Source organism: Macaca mulatta, chromosome 20 (genome assembly GCF_049350105.2).
Source record: "Macaca mulatta isolate MMU2019108-1 chromosome 20, T2T-MMU8v2.0, whole genome shotgun sequence".
In the NCBI taxonomy this organism is placed as follows: Eukaryota; Metazoa; Chordata; class Mammalia; order Primates; family Cercopithecidae; genus Macaca; species Macaca mulatta.
In genome coordinates this window covers 71,840,773-71,866,029 of record NC_133425.1, presented here as the reverse complement: position 1 = coordinate 71,866,029, position 25,257 = coordinate 71,840,773, and the positions used below count along the sequence as shown (strand labels likewise).

The 25,257-nt window shown below is 35.1% G+C and overlaps 1 protein-coding gene across 1 annotated transcript in view; it reads right to left on the bottom strand.

Annotated features, from left to right (window-relative positions):
• CNTNAP4 (contactin associated protein family member 4) overlaps positions 1-25,257 on the bottom strand; it is a 279,240-nt gene that overhangs the window by 12,862 nt on the left and 241,121 nt on the right. Inside the window, exons 16-21 of the mRNA XM_028841115.2 lie at positions 24,579-24,749; positions 23,631-23,849; positions 10,243-10,482; positions 7,696-7,920; positions 6,184-6,317; positions 5,230-5,317 (exon numbers count right to left, since the gene is read on the bottom strand). Coding sequence (XP_028696948.2) covers positions 5,230-5,317; positions 6,184-6,317; positions 7,696-7,920; positions 10,243-10,482; positions 23,631-23,849; positions 24,579-24,749 — 1,077 coding nt within the window. The remainder of the gene's footprint in view (positions 1-5,229; positions 5,318-6,183; positions 6,318-7,695; positions 7,921-10,242; positions 10,483-23,630; positions 23,850-24,578; positions 24,750-25,257) is intronic.

Here is a 25,257-nt window from a genome sequence, read left to right as displayed (position 1 = left end):
CGCCTCTCCTGTTCAAGCGATTCCCCCTGCCTCAGCCTCCTGAGTAGTTGGAACTACAGGCACATGCTACCACGCCCAGCTAATGTTTGTATTTTAGTAAAGATGGGGTTTCACCACTTTGGCCAGGATGATCTCAACCTCCTGACCTCGTGATCCACCCGCCTTGGCCTCCCAAAGTGCTGGGATTACAGGCATGAGCCACCGTGCCTGGCTGATGTGAGCACCTTTTAAGCCATGTTAGTAATTAAATAAACAAACAATCCCTTTCTCCTTTTTATTTTTGAAATTCTTGTTTTATCATTGTATGAAGGTTTCTAGATTTGAGGCACCTGAAAATATATAATTTTGGATTGGTGACTCTTGCTTTTATCATTTGGTATTTTTTTTAAGTGTAAGTAGAGTTCTAAGTGTTATTATGCTTGGCTGCCAAATAAAAAGCTTTACCTGTGACATCATTGTCAGAGGAATACACTTGCCCACCCCACGGGACCACATGCTCATGACTATATGTGCTTCTGACAAAAATCTCAACTTCCAAGTTATCAGTTGTTCTACTATTAAAATCAGGTAATGTGTTTCTTTCAATATCATGAATGTTCTTTGGATTTGGAACATGACATCTCTGATCTATTTTCATGTATTATGATTACGAGAATAAGTTTCTAGATATGGCCAGCTTAATATAATATAACTAACCCTCTAGAATCAACTAAAGCCTTCACAAGAAGAAAGTCATGCTATGCACTGAAGACAGTCTAAGACATTTTAATTATTAAAAATTTTAAAAAACAATGGACCTGATTCATTTTTTTAAAGATTGTAAGATAGATTTTGTTTTTACTTTTCTTGCTCTAACTTGCACTTTCCTTTTAAAACATGCTTTTAAAATAACCAATCCATTATTTTGAAAGTCATTTCATGATATATTTATAAAATCACAGTTCCCTTAATTTACCTAGGTCACCTTTTGCCTCACCTCTGAGCACTGAAGCGAGTTTTACATAGAGAATTCCTGACACACTGGAGATTTCTCTTAAAGCTCTTCAGAGGAGATTGAGTAGACTTACTTTTCCTACACACTTTATTTACATCTGGCTTAAATCTCCACTGCAGTAATTTGAGAGTACATCTTGGCTCTGCAGCCCCAAAAAAGACAAATGACTATTATGGACCATCATATCTAATATATAAAAGCTATATGCTGAGAAAGAGTGAAAACAATCTCTCAGTTTTTACATAAATAAATCATAAAACTAATCTAACATATAAAAGTCGCCAGGAATAGAACTCAAGAGCTTAATTTTACAGCAAAATTTAATATAAAAAACAAATGCAATAGAGTCTGTTGATTATGGGAGGATCTGAACTGAGCTGTTTAACTAAAACCTTGATCTTCCCACCGTAGCTCTAAACCATCAATATATTATTATTTCCAAAGTTATTAAGTACTTCTATATTTTAATTGTAACAAGCAGTTAGAAATGGTTACCATGTCATCATAGTAGTTTGATATTGTTTCTTAAAATTCACCCACCTTTCTTAGTATCTGCTAGCAAAGTTTTTTTAACAGTGTCAGCAATTCAAAATTACCCTTAGAATCCTTTCTACATTTAAGAAACGAGTACTAGAAAAAGTCAAGAGAGGGAAAATATTTCCTTTATATCTCTTTTTCCATTTGAAAAAGCATGCGATAGTTATATACTTAAGTCTTTTGTTGTAACTGTAGGCAAATTACAACTACAAAAAAATTTGGCAATGTTTATATGCTACTCCCTTAGAAGAAATATGCAGAAAGTATAAAAATAGAAGAATTTTAATACATTTTAATTTGGAGGGTAATTTGGGACTACTTTATCTAAAGCAATATTGGGGCACATTATACTCATGTCAATCAATACAAAGGCATATTTTGCTTTCATGATTATCGAAATCCCCACTGCCATAAGCTCTGTAAGGGCAGATGTAATGTCCACCTTGTTGAGTGGGATTCTCTCTTTACATGGTAGGTGACCACAAGGTATGTATTTAATATGTGAATCAAGGAGTCACCTGGGCTTACAAAAATGCAAAACATATTTGATAAGTGTGGAAACATGAGAATGCGCCTCAAAGACCACCGACTACAGGGAGATTGATTGACCAAGGGTCCCAACTGCTGGGCTCTGAAATCCATCCTCATGCTTGTACCAAGGCCATGTTTTCCATGGACTGCCCCCAAGCAATGGCAGGTCACAGCAGGCATTCCACGGCAGGCTCACCCCTGGCAAACAAGGGACTCCTCTGGAGGATGACTTTAACTCAATGGCTCCCTAAACATTTTGTTAAATCTTTCTTAGACTGCACATTGGTCTGAGACACTTCTGTGCTTCCGTCTAATTTTCCCTCTCTCTCTCCATCCCTGTAGACAGAGTGTCATGGACATCTAACGGTCCTGTATGCCTTAGCCAGCTCACCCCCATTTTCTCTTACATGATTGTTCCCTTGATAAAGTCCTCACATGCTTAATCCTGTCTTCACAGCTGTTGTTTGGAGGACCTGGACTAACACAATAAGTGACTTCAAGACAGCACAATTCTCTGAAATATTAATAACTCTTGATCTATTTCACTATAAATACACTGCATGAAAATATAAGGATGTACTATGTAACATTTTGCCATAAATTCATATACCACACAAAATTTGACCATAAGTTACCAGTTGAATTACCTTTGAATTACAAATGATTAGTCCCTAAAGTTACCTTTGAATTACAAATGATTAGTCCCTAATCAAGATCCATACCTTAGGCATATGCCAAATCAATTGTCACTTACACTTTTAGGAGAGTGAGTTGACTGAGCCCACAAAGCTCAATGCTCAATCTGGACTTTTACTTTTCAGCATATATGATAAGGATATTTGAATAATATGCAACTCGTGAGTAAAAACCTTAACATCTTTAATTCTATAGGAATCTCCCTTATTCAATTAGAAAAAGGGAAATGACTATATATGTACTGAATGTTATTCTACTGTTTGGTTAATACAATCCTCCTTACAGGATGAAAATCAGCTTCCCAATTGTTTTATAATATATTGAATATATTTCTACTCACAGTGGTATAATATCTTGCATAGAAAACCTATTTAGTATTTCTTCTTGACATCTGTGAATGGAGTATCAGCTTATGATTCCACTCATTAATGGCATCTACTGTAGTAATGTAGAGTTTGGGGGATGAGGACTCTTCCAAATCACAGTTGCACGTATTTTTAATTCTGTGAATAATAATAGTTATGTGCAAAGGTAGGCTTAAGTGAGGACAGAACAAGGAACAGAGTCTTCTGTGAGCGTGATGTTCAGCAAAGAGGTTTTCAGACAGACTGCCTCATTACAGAGGTTGGGGTTCCACCCTATGATCCCTACATCTATGGCTCATCCTGGGTCTATTTGGGGCTCTCATTCCTTCCCCAGCCACCTGCATGCTTACCTCCCCCTGCATGCTTACCACCTGCATGCTGACAGCCATCTGTAGGGAAGTAGATCGATCCCACAGTTAAAACAGTTGAGGCTTTGTTTTTGTTGCTGCTTGTTTGTTTAGATTTTTACAATTCTCTTTGGCTTCCTATGCTATGCCATAGCTATAAATGGAATAAGACCCTCTAACATTGTTAAAAAAATAATATTCAGAAATATCTTAGTTACATATCCAAAGGTAAATAGGCAGAGCTAAAGAGTTACAGACCCAGAGCTGAACAGTCTCCTAGACACTAATGTTCTTACCTCCACAGTGGCCTGAAATAGCTATAAATATTTTCCAATACTAAAAACGAAATAACTAAGTATATTCTCTTTTAACAAAGGGAGAGCCTAGCCATGTTTTTCTATGTATCTGAAGTTTAGTTTAAAGCTAATCCTCATGTGCACAGACTTAAGAGTGCACGTTGTCTTATCTGTTAATTATACATCAGGGGACAAGACTTGAATCAATTTTAAAGCTACAGAATAAAGTGGAATCATCATTTCATGCTAAATATATTATTGGCTATACACATAGTCTTAGAGAAAATGATACACATGTCAGCCTTAAATAGTTGGATTTATAGAATAACACTGTGGGCCTCCCATGGAATTGTTCAGTCAAGCTTCCAAACATCTAAGAAGTACTTTGCACATATTTTTTGTGTCCACTATAGACAGTGGAAGAACATTGCAATTCATGGTATTTCCCCTGTTTGTTTAGAGAATAAGAACACATAATCTTGGTGCTCATCATAGTACTTGAAACCCTATAAACATTTATTCCCTGAACTATTAACCTTCTGAAGGGCCAATATTTTGATCATTTACCTACGGGTTTAATCAAACATTCTCAAGATTCTGAGATTAGGTACAGGCAACATAAGGAATGATTAATTGAGGTACAAATAACTGTAAAGGTCAAAAAATAAAATTCCATTTACTATCGTGGACAAAATATTTCAGATTAGTGTCAAATACCAGAGTAGGAATAAAAATTACACTACAAGAACTACCCTCCCCCCATAAGGTGAAATTCCAAAACTCTTAATTATTTATGTATAAACAAAAATGAAATATCTATTAAAATTTACTTTTCAATGTAATCCTTGTTGGCAAGTGTAAAATAATGCAAACATATTCTGATGTTAAAATGGCAACAGTGCATTTCTACTCCAGTGCTGTAATTAAATAAGAATTATAAGGCATTTATATTGCATCTGAGCAAGCGTGGCTGCCAAGGGCAACATTGCAACAAGGCAAATAGAATCCAAGTCATAACCTGAAGCATACTAACTAGAAGAAAAGTAATTGCATTCTTCTTCCATTTTTAAATCTAATCTTAGTTTTATCATTAGAGGAAAGTTTGTATATTTGGCACCTAATTAATACAACTTTGCTATTTTTATTTTTAATTATTTAATATTTTTGAAATGTGAGCATACCGTATTTCATTATCCTTTATTGAGACAGAACTGAGACCAGGGTTACCTTAACATCAAAGGAAGACGCTTGCTCATCACGCAGGATGCCCCTACTCATGCCTGCATAAGCCTCTACCTTGATTACCACTCACTGCATAATCAAAATAGGCAAGGGATTTCCTTTGCCATGATGAAGTGTGTGTGTGTGTGTGTGTGTGTGTGTGTGTGAGATATGACTTTTCTGATCCATGTTTATGTATCATGGTTAGCATGGTTAAGGGAAAGGTTGTTTCTTTCACTTACCTAAAATCCTGCCCAATACCAGAGATTTGACTGCACTGAATTCTGTGCCTGATGACAGGTGAACTTGTCTCCTTGTATTATCGTCAATCTACAAAATTATTACACGAGATAAAAACATCCAAATGGATGACGTTTAGTTGAGAAGACAGGAAGCAAAGGAGGACAAGAGAAAAAGATAAATTAAGCAGTTGTTAGCATGGCCCCAAACATTTAGAAAAAAACAAAATTTAAAAACGTAGCCACTTAGAAAGGATTTTCTACATTATTTCTATACTACCTTCAGATGCCAGTGCATCTACCCTACCTCCTAGCCCCTTGCATCATTTAATTTTTCTCCACTGGATAAGGAATCCAAAATAGATGAAGCCAACAAAAAGATACAAAAGGTTATTTTTCCCCTTAACACTTTTACTTGGTGTTTTTATTTGAGGTAGGCAGCTAAGAAATTTTCTTCTAGGTAGGGTACCAAAAAATTATTAGTGCTTTTCTTCAGAAACTGGCTCCATGAATAATTCCACCTTCTTTGCTGTGACTCACATCATTAACAAAAATTCTGACGTTACAATCATTATTTTTGGATAGATTTCTTACTGCATTTATCTAAAGTAAACCGGTTTCATTAGCGTAACAATGGTCCTACCAGTAGCACACTATGACATCATTGTCCTTCTGAGCAGAAACAAGTTAGAAAATATTGGCATTTTAAGCATCTGACATTAATAATATAATGAACAACATTTAAGTATCTGACATTAATAATATAATATATAATGAATATAATGAACAACATCTTATTGCTTAAGAAAACCCTGACTACATTTGAGGTCTATTATCTACAGAAGAAGACCACTGAAAGTGTCTCTGCTTATTGTGTTCATTATCAAATTTCTGCTTGAGATCCTTCATGCTGGAGAGCCATTAAAATGATTGCTTCTGCTGAATTTACTACATTACCTCTATAAAGACCACTCCTTCTTCTCTGTTAATCACTACGTGGTGAAGTTGTCCATCAGCCATGTTTTTAAAATCAAAGTTAACAACATCAGGCTCTTGATATCTATTTAGCTTGTACCTGATCTGCAAACTTCCTAGAGTGGGGAAAAATTGTGACTTTTTTAGTAAAAATCATACTTTGAGAACGGCTTACTTAAAAATCAGAGTCATGTTTTGTTGCTATTTATTCATTTCGAGGGAAAAATAGGAAGATAGCTTCTTATAATCCCCAAGAGTCAGTTTCCAAGTGAAATTGTAATACTGTATTTTCAAAATCAAGACCAAGTATGTTGCACGTAAGTACTCTCTTTCCTATAAGTCTTTAATTTAACCTCAAGATCTCAGATTAAGCATATGCAAATCTATGCACTAGCTTCTCACTTAAAAAATAATATTAAATATTTCTGAAATGCCAAGCTATTGTTTAATATTGCAATAATATTCTGTTTCTACAATATTTTAAAAATATATCTCACACTCTGGAAATACAACAATTAATGAAATTATGAAAGGCAAATGTAGTTTTACTAAAGATAAGAAATATGTCCAGTGGTCATGGTCATAGACTTTGAAATGAAATAATGGTAAGATTAATGATTTTAAGCCAAATTTACCATCAGAATTAGTACTACTCATTTAATTGCCTGCAGAGATGTCAATTAATTTATTTCACAGGATATCTTTCAATTTGATGAAGAAAATGCCATAATATATAAATCAGCTTCAAGCTCAAAAGGCACAGTATGAATAAATACACTTATCAAACAATCTTATTTTTATTTTGGTGTTCAATACCCTTGGGAAATATTTGAATTAGTTGAAATGATATAGTCGCATGTTTGTATGGTTGCTTTTCTTATCCAGAGAAGTTATTTCCAAACTTTTTACCTTTAATCCAGATATGGGAAAGAGAAAAATAGCAGTAAATGGTTTTCTGTAGGAAACACATTTCCTAATCTACATGCCCTTAACACTGCATGGATACATCATTTTTTTCCCATGATGATTTTTTTAACTAAAAGTACAACTAAAAGGTCATCTTGTGAACATATTCTTATCCATAATGCTGGTTTATTAACACTCCCTTAATGTTTCCTTGCTTTGATTTGCAGGAAATACTTACGTACAACAGGATACCTTATTTCAAAATGAACTACAAAACAAATATAGATATTCATATGGAATAGTCAAGGAGCTTCTAACAATAATACAGTAAGTGTTTTATATAAATAAAATCATACATTGAATATGTAAAATTATCAAAATTATAAATAGATAAAGGCATCTTAATCATTTTAAATAATCCTTTTAGATTATACTTACAGGATAGTACTAAAACTGTGAATACAAAAAAACAGGCACACTCCATTTTTCTGTTTGTAGTTTGAGAAACCAGAACACAAGAATGATCCCTATTATTACAGAGCTGGTGTTCTAATTTAATTTTCTCTCTCTCATCTAAAAAGAACTCACCATTTTTGGCAATGATAACAGAAAGGTATTCTTTGTAAAAGGAGCTCACAAAAAGCAGCAAGCTTGGTGTTCGTGTTGTTCGGAAACTAAATTTGATCATTTCTCTGCTCAGCTTCATATCACCATGAAATGAAGCAGCGTGGGAGCTGGAGTTTTTACTTAAAAGATAATTTTCTTGAAAATTGTAGATCACGGATGAGCCAGATCCAAAATATGCAGAAATCTCTGAAACAACATATATATTTTTTCTTAAAAATTTTAAGTACAAGAATCTTGCTTTAGTTACAATAATTAATGTTTTAGTTTCTTCAAATAATGAGTTGCATAGATAGAAGAACCAACACCAAACAAGAATCAAATAATAAAGTAAATTAATAGAGCTTTCATAATGATCTTTGAAATGGCTTTCTCTTAAAATCACATATAATTAATGCACTATTATAATTTTACAGTTCAAAGTTAAATGCTTTCTGAGTTCAAACACAAACCAGGCTTGTCTTCTATCTCCTTGATCATCTACTTGTTTATTTAAATTTTAACTCCCATCTATTACAGTGCAGATAGTACACACTAATCTTAAATGAAGCATATCTTAAAGGAAGTCTAGGGCATCCTATCTACAAAATAGGAAGGAAGGATGTTTGACTCTCTTCTTTCCCAGGATCAAGAGGCAGAAATTTTCCTTTAGGTCTAAACATTTTCTCATAGTTGTTGTGTACTATAAAAAGAAAGCCAAGTCTAGTATTAACATGAGAGAGGGAAATAGCATCAACAAATGGAACTAACCAACCTCTTTTAAATCATTTTACAAAAGTGTAATATTTTTCTTGTATGAGATTAATATCCCAAATTCTCTTATTTCTTCCCCCCTCTCTCTCTCACACACACACCAAATACATATGTATGAAAATGAAGAGGATGGCAGAAGAAATAACTCATTTTAAATCCCCGAATCCGCTTCTCTTCATTACTAAAAAAGGACTGGTTATTGAATACAAGTTGTAGATGACACTTATTGGATCACAAGGTAATGTTTAGACTCCCTTGACATTTTAGGGTTTTTTTTTTGTTTCAATCTTTTATTATCTATAACATACATTTTATATTCAATATAATATGTGCATGCAGAGTAACATTTATAGTTGCACTTAGCAAGATGAACTGGAAATTATTTATATCCAAAAAACGAAGACATGTTATTTTAAACAAATGGTCTTAATTATCACTTTAAACATGAAAAGTGTCCTAGAATGGTATCAACAGTGTATGATTATGATCACAAGTTGATTTGTAAATTATAGATTATTCCGGAGAAAAGCAGATGACTTGAAAAGTACATTTGGCAAACTTTTTATTAGCTCATCCTCATGCTTTCTTTGTAAGTCAGGAGTTGTTCTAATTTGGAGCCAAGTTTTGTTAGCCTCCTTCAGGAAAAGGTTCAATAGCCAAGACACACTTTAAAGTAATTGAATTTAAATTGGATGTCAGTCTTCTATGAGGAACTATGAAAGAATAAATGTTTATATATTCATAGAAGTCTGTCCAGAACACTTAATCCTACAACTGTTCTTTCCTTCTTCCACGACGTATATCAGAGAATGAGAGAAGCTGAAAACTATTCTGCTATTTTATTTCACCAGCAGATATTCAATACATCATACAATAAAATGTATGATTAATGTATAAGTGTGTCTATTTTTATAATGCATCAATATTTAATGGTATACTGTTTATATTTCTGGAAAAAATATGCCTAAAAACCTCAAACAAATAAAAATAAAAATAAATGCATCTGAAATATCCTTGCATTGTTGAGTATCTTCAACAAATATAATAGCAACAGTGCCAGGCATGGGGGCTCATGTCTGTAATCCCAGCACTTTGGGAGGCTCAGGCGGGCGGATCACTTGAGGTCAGGAATTTGAAACCAGCCTGGGCAACATGGTGAAACCCTCTCTCTACTAAAAATACAAAAATTAGCCAGGCATAGTTATGGGCTCCTGTAATCCCAGCTACTCGGGAGGCTGAGGCAGAAGAATCGCTGGAACCTGGGAGGTGGAGGTTGCGGTGAGCTGAACTGGTGCCATTGCACTCCAGGCTGGGTGACAGAGTGACAGAGTGAGACTCTGTCTCAAAAAAAACAAAACAAAAGTAATGCTTTAAATGATTTTAAAATAAAGAACAGCACCATGGGGCAGGGTGTTGACAACCATATTATTTAAGAGAATCAATGTTAGGTATAAAAAAGCAGACTGAGCAACTAACACTTTAAAATACATAAAAGAGACTATCAATGGATTTATCATCAACAAAGACTAGTTTGAGTCAAACATTTAAGTAATGAAATATTATGGGCTCCACTTTGAATATATGATGCTGTCTTATCACGAGGATCTTGTATCTATTCTTTACATTCAATAGATTCTTTGCCGAAGAAACTCAAATTGATTTTTTGTGTGTTTCAAATAGCTGGAAAGAAAAGAACTGGCAGACATTTAATTCACATTGAATAATTTTTCCTCTTACAGTCTTCCGTGCCACACTTACCATTTGAGCAGAATGGCCCTGTGTATGCAGAGAAAGTGCAGTCACAAAAGAACCCAATGGGTCTTTCTCTGCATTTCCCTCCATTGCGGCATAACTTCCCATAGCTGCTGCAATGTCCCCTACAACCTGGCTGCACTTCTGGAGTCACCTGGGCTCTTTCTTCCAAATCCAGGGTCATCCCATTCAACTGCAGAGACCGAATGCAGCCCAGAAAGCCTCTTTGTCTGGTGGCCGTTCCACCTAAAAGGGAAATACTGCAAATGCAAACATGTTCCTAGGTGTTTTATTCAGCATTTAAACACCAAACAAAACTGAGGCCTTACAGAGAACAGCAAAAAAAATGGATGAGCAAATATAATTTTGGAAACACAATTCATGGCCAAATATAGACTCCAAGAAAGACACAGCTTTAATTCAATTTATTTTAAAGTTGACTATGTTACATATTTTTTTCTAAAAAATATTTATTGATCTTTAAATTGAGGAATAAAATAAAGGTCATACACTACTCTCATTCAAAATAACAGTGACATGTATCGCTATTTTAATGTAGAAACTACTTTCTGGGAATTTTAATAAGTATATATTGCTGGGTAAGTGTGGTTTGTCCTTCATATTTAAACCTGATCGTAATTCTGGTAGAGTTTTAACTTTGTGAGAATTACGAAGGAATCCTTGAGATCTTCTGATGGTGCATTGATATGGTCCTTTGGTTGTTATCCATTCATTGAAAAAATGGTAATTGAATGTCAGATTATTTGTTTTTGTCTGACATATTTCCCAGTGATTGTTTTTCTAAAGGTTAGTCTAGTGTTCAGTGTTTTATGCTTGGAAAGATTCTTAACAAAATTGCAAAAGAGGATCGATACAGAAACAAGTGATATAACATTCATTGAATATATAACCATACGTACTTATCAAGTCACCCTTGAAGAGGTCTACAGTGTTTGGTTGGAATCAGACCCTATTATTCTAAGGTAGAGATTCTCAAACTTTAAGAAATATGAGTAACACATAATCACATGGAGAGCTTCTAATAAATTGACTCAGTAGCTTGCTCCAAGAAATACTGGTTCTGTGGTCCAAAAGTAGGGTTGTGAATCTCAAGAGTTAACAAGGCTTGCAGGAGATTCTAATTCAGATGATCACTAGACCATCATTTTATTAGCACTGTCCTGATAGGAGTGTAAGCCCTGGGTAGACTCATACATAAATTTGTGTCCAGGAACACTCCAAGTTAATACTCAGAACTTGAAGTGGGAAAATAGTACCCTAATCTAAATAACCTGGCAATTCTATTGAGAGGCAATTAGACGGTTGTGAGACCTCTAAAAAGAAGCTCCATCTTTGGATAAATGATGCTGTCTCATCACCAAGACCTTGTATGTACTCTTTACATATAAATTCTCATTTCCTAAAACATGTTCACTTTGTTTCTTCCAAATCATTTAGGTAGCTCCTTAACCTAGCCTTCATTCAACAAGGGCTACTTCGATTGCTACTGTATATCCAGCACAAAGAACAGTGGTAGACAAATAATTTGTGTTGTAACTATTAAATCCATTCCTTCATTCATTTGTTAAACCACATTATACATCGAAGTGGGAGATGTGGGCATAGTGCTTCAAGGGTAAGGAGGGGGCCCCTTTTGCCCCACAGAGATGCTTGGGTCTCTGAGACTGAGAACGAGGCCTGAATTTAGTGAACATTTCTAATAAACTAATTATATATTTGCAAATAATGAAAGACTATGGAAAGGAACCTCAAAGAATTCCTGAGAATTCTGGACTTACGGACACTAACACTATTCAGAATTCAGATTCATAGCTATAACTATATCCAAATTGCTGTATTTAAAAGTTTATTCAAAATGTTTCCATTTACATAATTTGTTTCTCCTCCATGAAGGATGCCAAGGTCTTAAGGGTGCTGGCTGTTCTATTTATAAATCTATTTATAAATCTAGAAAGTGTAAACATATTGCCATTATTATAAGTGAGCATGGTAGGAATGGTGTTAATTTCATCACAGTTTCAGCATGCCTGGAAATCTTCTTGTTTAATTCCTCCTACATTTACATTTACTTCTGCCATTTTTTTTAGGTTTTTAATATGGGTGCCCAGTTGAGTTGTTTATTCCTTTTTGTTGTTCTGTTTTAAAAATTAATAGACACACACTAATTGTTCATATTTATGGGGTATGTAGTGATGTTGTGATATACATAATACGTAGTGATCAGATCAGAGTAGTTAGCATCTCCATCATCTCAAACATTTATCATTTTTTAGTGTTGGGAACATTCAATATCTTCCTATTTGAAACTACATATTACTGTAAATTATAGTCATCCTACAGCGGCATACAACACTAGAACTTTCTCCTCCTATCTAGCGGTGATAGTATATCCTTTAACAAAACTCTGTGCCCCTTCCCTGTACCCTTCCCATCTTCTAGTATCCTCTGTTCTACTTTTGACTTCTATGAGATCACCTTTTCCTTAGATTCCTTATATGAGTAAGATCATGCTGTGTTTAACTTTTTGTTCCCGGTTTTTTTCACTTAACATAATGCCCTTCAGTTCCATCCATGTTGCTCTGAGTGACAGGATTTCATTCTATTTATGCCTGAACTGCATTCCATTACATATATACACCACTTTTTTATCCATTCATTTGTTATTGGACACCTGGGTTGATTCCACATCTTGGCTATTGTCAATAGTGTTACAATAAACTTAGGGGTGCAGCTGTCTTTTCAATGAACTGATTTTCTTTTCTTTCAATAAATGCCCATTAGTGAGATTGCTGGATCACATGGTGGTTCTATATGTAGTTTTTTGAGGACTCCGCCATTCTTGAAGTCTCTCTTCTGCCTTATGCTCAGGATTTTTCTTTTTCTTCCATATCAGAGCTGCTACTCCTTTATCTTCACACCTCTCTATTCTTCCACTCTGTTGACTCAACTCAGTGAGCTCCTAGGGTCCAAAGTCTTTGGCCAAGATTCTTTTGGCATCCTTGTTGGATATTTCTTCCCTAGGTAAGGTCCAGCTCACATCTGGTTTTCGCATGGCACAGGAACTTTTTGCAGGGGGCCACATTCTGTGAACTCTGAATTAAAGGTATATTCCTGGTATATTTAATTTACTTTGTATTATCCCACATTAAATCATAGTATACAGTCAATGGTATACAGTAACATTAAATCACATCGTTATGCATGTGCTGCTCTGAAACACGCACAGTCTCCCTAATTCAGGGGCTTATATTATTCTGCCAGTAACAACACAACTAAATAACTTGGGGTCCAATGACTGACTAAAGTCCATTTCCAGCTGTTCTAACTGAATTTTTCGTGTTTAGTTTGTTTTGGATGATGGGAAACTAGGGGCATAGAGAATTTCAAAGATCGGTCCACAGGTCCATCTGAGGAAATATTAGAATAAACACATTTAGTTAGAGGCAGAGGTAGGATTCAGACCCACACATAGCCTTTCATTCCAAGGAAGTTTCTTTGCACTTCACTCCCCTCTCTGGCAAAAGAAGAGGACTTTTCCATTTTCTTGTATGCCTCAGATCATCTTTGGATTGAACGGCACTTCAGCTCTCCAAGCTTTATTTAGCAGCTTTCTGGGCACTGAAGGTATAAAACTATATGAAATCAATCTTGCTGACAAAAAGCGCTAGTAACAAATTTAGATGGGGAAACACAAGATTACCACAACATAATAAAAATAAATACGCAGTAAAGAAGAAAGTCAGGGTGTGGGGTGAGTAGCAGAAGAAGATAAATGTAAACACATGTGAAATATATGCTTAGATAATATTTGTAAGAGTGAGAAGAAAATCAGTATGCAACTTTATAAACAGGACATCTTAATTCTGTACTTTTTAAGTTATTTACCTAACCATATAGTTTTAAGCTACATTTTAAATGACCAGAAAACAACATCTAATTAGACACAAACTGTTGTGTCACACATGTATTTAGAATTTTTCCTTTACTGTTAGGTTTCAAGTTAATAACTTTGTTTTCAGATGTAACTATTCTGAAAAACCTGGCTAATGTAAATAGGATTGGGCTTGAAAGCTTAATTAAAGATTCCAGTGCCTTTTCAGGGTTAGAGTGTGTCCAATTAAAATGAGTTGCAGTTTGGTTAATTGATTCTGGATGTTTCCACTGAGCTATTACGTTTGGAACTGTCTTCCAATTAATTTTCTATCAATTTACCTGCCATGCTATATCAGATATAATGAATTTCAGGACTTCACAACACTGAGTATCTTGTGAAACAAATGCCCAACCTCTCCATGTTTATTGAGTTTAACCAAACCTGTCCACTTATGTAATGGTATTGAGGTCTTGCATCTAAATAATTTGTCTGGGTGCTGAGTAGAGACCCAGCACCAAACCCTTTCCTCTATTATTCTCAGGAAATTACGATAAGTGACAGATGTTACTGTCATGGAGTAGAAGCTGGTTCTTTCCTATGCCAATTTTCCACTACTTTTGTGGCAGAAAGACCTTTGAGATGACACTTTAAATTTTAATGGCAAATTATTCATGTGCTGTGCTTGAATATTATTGAGAATTAATTGGGAACAACAGCATAACTCACGCAGGGGCCTTACAGAAATAAAGAAATCAAGATCCTCAACCTTCTCTTTAAAATTCAAAGTTGTAGAAATTTGTCTGGCAGAGTACAAGGACACTCCCTGACCTTGACACTATGGCAAAGAAAAACTGGCAAAGCCCAACCACAAATTAACTTGGGACATAAAAGTGACAGGGCATGCAGGCTGGGCCCATGACCAAGTCAGGAGATTGAAGGGAGAAAGTTGTCTTCTATATGTCAAGCATTGGACCGTGAGCCCTGTCCGCATCCTGGTGGAAAACTTTGCCTTGCAGAATTAGGGGTGTTGGTTAATATAGAAGGCAGGGAATCTGGAGGCCCAGCTCTAAGTCTGTCATGCAATGTTCTTCATTAAGCAAAGTCCTGGAATGGAGGGGAGGAAGAGGACTATTCTCCCTCGGGTTCAAAGAACTATCGTGGTTCAAAGAGGCAGCTGTTGTTAGCAATAGTGTCATGGGCAGAAAATTCAGTCACTTTTCCCTGAACCACAGTCATTGGTGAAAACGTGCCCCAGTCATAGAAGGAGCAGAAAGAATGAGTCTATTTAGACTTCTCACATGCTGAAGCCAGAACAACTCTCTAGTTTGACCATGCTAAAGCCTATTTTAAAGAAATAAACTGTTGTTCATTGATGAATAATCACATTCTCTCGTCCTCAAATATCCCATCTGAATTCTGACCTCAGTCAATGATCACTAAGATTTACTACTGGACATAGAAAAGTACACTGGGAACTTCTTAGGCTAATCATGAAAAAGATGTCTCAAGGAGGGGAGAAGTGAATAATTAAGATAAATGATTTGATTATATTAAAGAGAAATGCGACCTTTATTGTACTAAATTCAAACCTAAGGCTGCTTGATATTCTCTTCCCATAACTATATTTTAGCGTATCAAAAACCAAAATTAAAAAATAAAAAGCTGGAATATATTATAATTAATAGCTTCTGTCCATTCAAAGACACTATTAACAATATGAAAGCACAATCAACTCACAGAGAGGTTGAAGATCTCATAATAAATTTATATGAAAAGGATTCATCTGAAATATATAAATAATTCTTATGAATTTTTTTTTTTTTTTAAAGAAGACAATCTTGTAGAAAGTGGGCAACAGATCTGAACAGCCACTTTATAAAGGAAGCTATCCAATGGTGAAGAGAGATACGGCACTATTTCCTGTGCTTAGCCTATGCATACGCTGTGACCTAGAAATTTCACTCCCAGGTGAAATCACAGAAATACACACATATGTTTACACAAATACACACACACACACACACACAGCTGAGACTGATTACTGCGGTCTCAGAGCTTCAATATGTTTAGAGTTCAACATTAACCTTTACATGTGGTTTTTAGCAATTGTTCATTCTAAGCAGTCAATAAATATTTATAGATTCGATGCAATTCAAATGCAAAGCAAATTAGTTCTGACTATGTCAGGGGTCCTTACTTCTCCTCCAGGTGAGAGTCACAAAGTACTGAGATAAAGTTCGCCCCGTCTAAAAACCTGTCAGTAAAAGAATTAAGACTGGAAACAAAAATTGCAGAGCTGGTTGCATGAAAATCAATTCAAGGCTAATTTAAGAAGCTTCTACGAAAATGCTGAGTTTACAAACCAAAATAGAAAATGACCACTGTCACATTTCAGCTTTAAAAATGATTGATTCTTTTCTCTCCATCATTTCTCTGGTTGGAGAACGTTTGTGAGTTTACAATAACAGTGGTGACCGGATGCTAAGTCCTCAGTGTTAGCAAGTCAAGGGCATGTGTTCAATACGCTGATTTTTTAAAAGACAATAAGAAGCAGTTCTGAATAAGACTATTTAAGATAGGCATAAATCACACACACACACACACAAAGGACAAAGTGAAAGAACATGAAAAGGATAGTAAAGACCCAATGTCACAACTAAGAACAAAAATGGAGAAAGACGGGCTACAAACAGAAGGCGAACCCATTTTATTATACAAAAGCAATGTGATGTGCTGGCTGGAATCATCTGGAGGAGAGGAGGCGATGTTCATTGCTTTGGTGCTCATTATGTCTAATCTGTCGTGTTACACTGATGTTAATTCTTATCACTTAGTCATACAAGGGTTTTGTGCATTATTTCATTCTTCCTTTACTCTGCATGACATCCTACAGTTTAGATTAGTTGAAGCTAATTTTTCTAATATTTGAAACATCAGGGATTGCTCAAAAGCCTTCTGGTTTGTATTGCTCGGGTGTAGGCTAACGCTAGCTGCATCTCTGAAACTCCATTTAACATTTCCTTATTTCTATTTCAATTGTCATATATAACTGCTGCCCAACTGCATCACATTTTTCCAAAATGCTTTCTATTTATTTTTACTGATTTTTCTCAGAAATTAAAGCATTAATCTTTCCTCAGAGTTTCCCTCTGAGATGTGAACATACTTTACGACTGGCCTTTAGAAGAGAGGGTGAAGAAGCAATAGATAAAATACATTGGATTCCTTCATGTGGTCTCATTGCAACAGCCACTTCTGAGAGATTAGCAACAATGCTAAGCTGCAGGTGAGACATGGTGGCTCACACCTGTAATCCCAGCATTTTGCAAGGCCAAGGCGGGTGGATCTCTTGAACCCAGGAGTTCAAAACCAGCCAGGGCAACATAGGGAGACTGTGTCTCTACAAAAAATAACCTGGTATGGTGGCATGTGTCTGTGGTCTCATCTACTCTGGAGACTGAGGCAGGAGAATCACCTGAGCCTGGGAGGCGTAGGTTGCAGTGAGCCAAGATCGCACCACTGTACTCCAGTCTGGGTGACAGAGAGAGGGACCCATCTCAAATTTTTTTAAAATATTAATCTCAAAAAATTTAATGCTAATAAATATTATCAACATAGACCCAGTTAGTAAGATGGAGAATATAATTTAAATCAAACGTATCATATATCCAAGTAGCTACACATTTTATTTGCGGGTAAAGTGTTAAACACAGTATCTCAAATTAATATATTTCCATGTTATTGAAATTTCTGACATTTCATATTTATATTTTAAAATAACTTTGTTATTTGAAATATTCCACAGTAGGGTTCTATAAATTTGTTAACCAACAGGAAAGTGCATTTTTAACAAAACTACTTAATGCTGGAACAATAACATCATCTATTTTAGAATGAATAACACTAACAGTCTTTCAGTCTTGTCCTATATTATAAAAATTGTGTTTCCATGTAATTTATTCATTTTTAAAATAAATTTTTTGTGTGTATTTGAGGTTTACAACATGATGTTACAGGAAACACAGAGGTAGTAAAAAGGTTACTGTAGTAAAAGCAAATGAACAAATCTATAATCTGACATAGTTACTTTTTTGTGACAAATCTACTATATTTAACAAAAATCTCAAATACCAAATACCACACAATTTTATTAACTATAGTCCTCATGTTGTACGTTTAATCTCTAAACTTGTTTAAACATTATTATTACCATCAGTCTCCGTATTTAAAACATTTTTATTAGAAGAATAAAGTCATGCTGAAAACTGTACTTACTTTTCAGATTCACATTTACCTCATTCGTTTGCCCCATATCCAGATACAAACGATAGTCGTTACGCACACTGAAAATGCTGATTAGCCATAATTATCTTTAAGATGGACGGATGAACCACAAATTAAATTCTTGAACTTGCAAGTAAGGGAAATTAAATTACCCTTTAAAACTGTAACCAGAAAATCAATTATATTGGATTGAAGTAGAGATTACCAGTCACCCATGGAGTCACCAACTCTGAGAACAGAACAAGACTTAACCCTAACATATTTCAGGGGATTAACATGTGAGGAAATGCAAGAAGGGTCCTTCTACATATGACATGTGCTGGAACAAAATCTATAAGCAAAGAAGCCCAATTTACTGGTAAGAGTACGATTATGGAGCAGGTGCGTGTCATTAAAGGAGAGGAAGAAGGTGAAATATTTTCTCTGGCCTGTGAAGAAGGGCGAGAGACTCTTTGCAGCCTGGCAAGTTTATGGCTTATGGTATACAATTTGGATTGTGGAGCCAGGAAACAGCTTTAATCACTGCTATAAATTAAGATGAAGGGAGAAAACAAGAAAAGCTAACTCCAGGTGAAATTTAAAGCTAGGCTGGTGTGGTGCCTCACACCAGTAATCCCAGCACTTTGGGAGGCTGAGGTGGGTGGAGCACTTGAGCCCAGGAGTTTGAGACCAGCCTAGGCAACATATCAAAACCCTGTTTCTACAAAAAATACAAAAATTAGCCAAGTGTGGTGGCATGTACCTGTGGTGCCAGATACTCAGGAGGCTGAGGTGGGAGGATCCCTTGAGCCCAGGAGATCAAGGATGCAGTGAGCAGTAAGCACACCTCCGCACTCCAGTTTGAGTGACACAGTGAGACTCTGTCTCAAAAATAAATAAACAAAAACAAAAACTGGGAAATAATGTGAGAAAACCAATGACCTACAAAGAAGCATTTCATCCCCAAGCGTATTATCATAGATAAATAGTAAAACACTAACATCAATGACCAATTCATTAGCAAGTTGCGTGTATCTAAATTTCAACATCTCTGCCTTAGCCTGCAGCACCATTATCTCTCACAGGGACCACTGTGATAGCCTGCCTGCCCTCCATTGCCTCCATCCGTATCCCTCTGGGGAGTAAGAGAGAGCGTGGAAAATGTAAATTAAATTAGGTCACTCTTCTGACTCCTTAGAGTAAAATCCATAGTCCTCGCCACGGCCCTACAAGGTCCGATATATACCTCAGTCTTGTTTCCTATCATACTTTCCCTAACTCTGATTCTTTCCAGCCGTATTGTTTTTTTCCTTATTCTTTGAATCCCTAAAGCTTATTCCCACCACTTTGAGCCATGGCCTGGAATTCTCCTCCTTCAGATGTTCACAAAGTCCGCTCTTCTGTTTCATTTGACCTCTGCTCAAATTAGGAGGACTCTGCTAACGTCTCCAGGGAAGACTGCACTGACCACCTACTTGAAATAGAAGTCCCCTGCACAAATCACTGCCTGATTCCATGGTATCCTTTTTACTTTATGGTATTTATCAGTGTCAGAAAATGTATATGTGTATGTGCACACACATGCATGCATACATGTATGGATACATACATATGGTGATGTATAACTATATATAAATATATAAACTATATATTTTTTATATATGTATAAACTACATACAAAAACTATAGTTATAGTTTATATATAGTTATATAATATATATGTAATTATATATAGTTACATATAAACTATATAGTTTAACTAGCTTAACTATAAATTAGTTTAACTAGTTTAACTAGTTTATATTGTTTATATATAATGTAATATACACTATATTATATATTATATAATAGTTTATATATTATAGTTTATATATAATATATAATAGTTTATATATAAACTATATAACCACATATAGTTTTATAGTTTATATGTAGTTATATAGTTATAGTTTATATGTAGTTACATAGTTATATAGTCATATATAACTACACGTATAGTTATATAGTTATATATAACTACATATAAACTATAAAACTATATGTAGTTATATAAAATTTTTTTATATATACAAATAGTTCTTTTTTATTGACTGTGTCTTGTCTCTTCCATTGAAATACATTCTCCACCGAAATATGTAACTATGTAACTATAAACTATAAAAACTATATATAGTTACATATATATTTTTTCTATATATTATGTATATTTTTTCTATATATATAGTGAGAGTTTTTTTCTAGATAGATAGATTTTTTTAATTGCCTGTCTCTTCTCTTCCACTGAAATATAATCTCAGGATAACACAGAACTCTTTGGTCCTAGTAGGTACTTTTTAAAATTAGCTCTAATTACTACTGATTTTTTAAATTATTTTTTCAGTCACCATACTCTAATTCAGTATAACCTTTTCAATTATAATGTGTCTTTCATTGAGTCTGCCTACAGGGAAAAAACATACCTCCAGCTACAATTTTTCTTAAATTCTGATTTGTGTGATAGTAATGTTGTAAATTGATAAATTAATAGTTTGTCTTGCAAGCACTGTTTTATCAACTTGATTGAAGCCCTTTCCTAACAGACTAGTTCACTCTGGTAGAGGTGAAGATAAAACCAAACCCCTCATGTGGTGTCTTGGCAGCCAATGATTGTCTCTACCCAAGACTACAAGCATTTTTTTGTTTTTTGTTTTTTGTTTTCTTTTTTATAAGCCCTTTCCTTAGTATCACCACACTAAATCATGCAACTTATTCACGGTTATCTGTGAGAAGGAAGGAGGAAACTGTATAAACAGATTGTTGTTAACAGTATATGTCACCTTTTTTCACAAATCTTTATTTTGCCTCGTCTTTTTTATTTTCAATGACTTGACTTAAATATAATCAAGAGTTATTTTTTATAAAACTTTGGAATAACACCAATCCTTACATTTCAACACACACAGTGAGGTCAAAGGCCTAACCAATTGCCTCCATGAAGACAAAATCTTTTAGATCCTTATTAAAATTATATTGCACGATCGATGCTTAAAGACTCAAGTCTGTTGTAAAGCCGTTTTCTGATGACATACCAGTGCTTCATTATGACTGTCTGAAATCAAGTTAACGCCAGGATTCCTACACGACACAACATATAGTGCCTCCATCTCATGAAGCTGAAATTCATACCAACAATGAAAGGTCATCCACAGGCAAACTGCAGCATATTTCACTGAAAATTTTGAGGACTATTTCAGCCTCTCAATTTCCAAGAATAGTAAGGCTATTTCCAAGCTACTGACAGATTTTAAATTGCCATACCTTTTGTTGTGGCCATCTCTCATTTTTTGTAATTCAAGAAATAGCTTTGTCAATTTCCTGACTGAGCTTCTAGCATGTTATTAAAAGTTATATATTTCTTCTCATACATTCTTTATTATTTTCATACCCTTAAGTCAGTCAGTCAAGTGGTCACAAGATCATGATTAGATTGTCTATTATAGTGTCTTACTCATAGAAGCTATTCATTAAATATTTGACTAAAGGAAATAATAAAGTATCAAAATAGTAAGTACACAAATATATTGGAAACATGTCTTCCTCAAATATGTTGCAAATATGCTTCATCCTTTCCAGTGAGAGAAGGTTAATAACATCAGACTCTTAAGAAATAAAAGGTGTAATGCGGATCTGATCAATTTTCTTCAAAAGTGTAACTCTTGAGAATTCTTTAAAAATAATTTCTTTGTTGTTGTTGTTGAGACAGGGACTCCCTCTGTCACCCAGGATGCAGTTCAGTGGCGTGATCATAGTTCACAACAGCCTCCAATTACTGGGTTCAACCATCCTCCCACCTCAGCTTCTCGAATGCTGGGATTACAGGTGAGTGCCACCATATTTTTAATTTTTTTACTTTTTGTAGAGATGGATCTTGCTGTGTTTCCCAGATTGGTCTCAAACTCCTGGCCCCAAGCAATCCTCCTACCTTTGTCTCCAAAAGTGCTAGGATTACATCAAGCTTGTCCTTTAAGTACAATTTCTAATAATTTATCATTTATTCTGCTTTATAGTGTTTTATGTCCTCATTTATGTTAAAATATATGAGAAGTGATCAAGTAAGAGATAATGCAGGGTCCATAATTTCTACTAATTAGCAAAGATTCAAAGTAAAATAAACACATCGAGAGGATGCCACTATCAAATCTATAAATGCCACATGAATGGATTTAGGAAATAAAGGAACAACATTCTGACATAAATATTAAGTAGGTGACCAGAAAATATCAGGGAAAAAAAAGGGCAAAATGAGGGAAAATAGCAGAGGAACTGGTGAAACTGTCAAACATGAATTCTATACACACTGGGTATCTGGTTTTTTTTGTTGTTTTGTTTTGTTTTGTTTTGTTTTGTTGCTATTGGCCTGTTTTCAAAGTGATGACTGGTGGGGGTGGAGGGGCGGCAGGGAGAGTGTCCATTGTTTGGCATCAGCTGGATGATTTCCTCATCAAATAAGGTTTCCTCAACAATTCTGAGAACAGAATAAACATTCCTGGTATCATAATAAAACACTAAGATAAAAAATATCTAAGCTGAAACCCATCATGTAACCTGTAATATTAAGAATGCAGGTAAGGCTGGGCGCGTGGTGGCTGACACCTGTCATCCTAGTACTTTGGGAGGCCAAGGTGGGTGAATCACGTGAGGTCAGGAGTTCAAGACTAGCCTGGCCAACATGGCAAAACCCCATTTCTACTAAAAATACAAAAAAATTAACTGAACGTGGTGGCAGGTGCCTGTAATCCCAGCTACTCGGGAGGCTGAGGTAGGAGAATCGCTAGAACCCTGGGGGTGGAGGTTGCAGTGAGCCAAGATCGCACCACTGCACTCCAACCTGGGGCAGAGAGCGAGACTCTGTCTCAAAAAAAAAAAAAAAAAAAAAAAAAAAAAAAAAAGCAGGTATGCAAATAGGGATTAAACACAAATCTGAATCTCATTTATGAGATGAGTTTTTGTAGGCAAGTCAACCCTGGAAGCTCAGCTATCTCATCTGTAAAATATGGATGATACCCATTTCACGGGCTGGTTGTGAGGAAGAAATGAAGCACTTGGCCCAGTTTGGACACAGTTTCTGAATCAATGGTGATTTCCTACTGTTGCGTGTTGTTATTACCCTCGTTTTCATAGTTGGTATTATTTTTATCTTGGGCCATTTCTGAACATATATAATACAATTAAATGATCGCTTAAAAAGAGAACTTACCCACAAAGAGCTGACTGTTGAGCTGTAAGAGGACATGCCCATCAGCAGGGGCGGGCTGTGTCTTCCGTGTCAGCTGGTCCACTTGAAGGGAGGCCTCCTTCATGTTCCTTTCAATCCTCACGTGGTGCCACTGGTTGTCGTTGAAGTGGGTGGGTGACTGCACTGAGATTTCAAAAGGCCCATTCCCCACATCAAATGAAAAAGTCACCACTGTTGGAGCTGGAAATATTACACATAAAGATTGTTCTAGTGAGTTCCTGTGGTGGAGTGCCAAGTCTCCAATACACTTAGGAACAGCACCACAGCATAACAATCACTGAATAGAAAGATAATAAACATAGCATGGTTTGAATGCTACTGCTTGAAACTCATGACACTAACACAGAACTAGGTCTTCTGATGTGAAATGAGACAGTTAAATACATTCACATTTTTAGAAAAAAAAAAAACCCAACAGTATTCTAAGATAGTCCTCAGAGCTAATTTTTCCTATTGCTAAAAAGTAAAGCTATTTATCCAAGGCAAGGAAACTAAATAGCAACTGGCATTGTAACTAAAAATAATTGTTATAGTGATTCAAACTTTATATAATTTCTAAGGCATGCTATACACATTTGATACTAACATAATAGCAGCTTAGAAGTATATCAAAATGAGTGGTTAAGTAATTCGTAATTAACTAAGAAATTGCTTTTTAGTTTTAATTCACTGAAATTAAAACTGCTTTTAAATTGGTACAAGAAACTACCAATTATTTTTCCAAATTATCACATGTTAAGTATCAAATTATTTTCTTACAAAAAGGATAAGTTAATATTGAGTCTTTCAAAGGGATGCAATGAAAAGAATCAGATGATAAAGTAGACACATGAGTAGTTTAAAAATTAGTTAAAAGATTTACTACTAAACGATAGAATCTCATACACTTCTCTGGAAAAGGAGACTTACAGCGAAGCTCTATCCGTATAAAATCAGTAATCCCCAAGTTCTCTAAGAATACCCCAGATGAAGCTGTTGTCTTAAAAAAGAAAGACACATCTGCGCTAAGTTCTCCGTGGAAAGTAGGAAAATGAAGATATGAAGCCTCAGTATCAAAGGAAGCTGAATTCCAAAATGATCCTGTTTTGTGAACAAAAAGGAAGAAAAAAATTCAAAAAGAAAATAAATTCATGAAATAAAATGAGTAACAGTTACATTTTCTATTTTTAGCATTTTTGCTATTTAAAAAGGTATTTATACAAATCTGCTCTTTTTCTGTCAACTATGTAGTATACAAAACATGAGCATAAGAGATTTCATAGGGATAGAAATCCTGGATTTTTTCCAATAGAGAGTAAGAATGATCATTACAGAAATGGTCTAAATGTTATATTTTATATGGAACAAATATCCTTAGCCTCAATACTATACCCTCCACCAAAGTGATATACGATCTGCAAACACTGATAAGTAAGCAATCTTTTATAACTTCAAAATTAAAACACCTACCTGTTTCAAACAAAAACCCCAAAGAAGCTCACAGTATATTTGTTCTAACACTTCTAACACACACACTTCACAGTTACATACACTGTTTTCCTTAATGGGCCTGTGATTTTCCAAACTGAGACTGGCATTCTAAATAGTC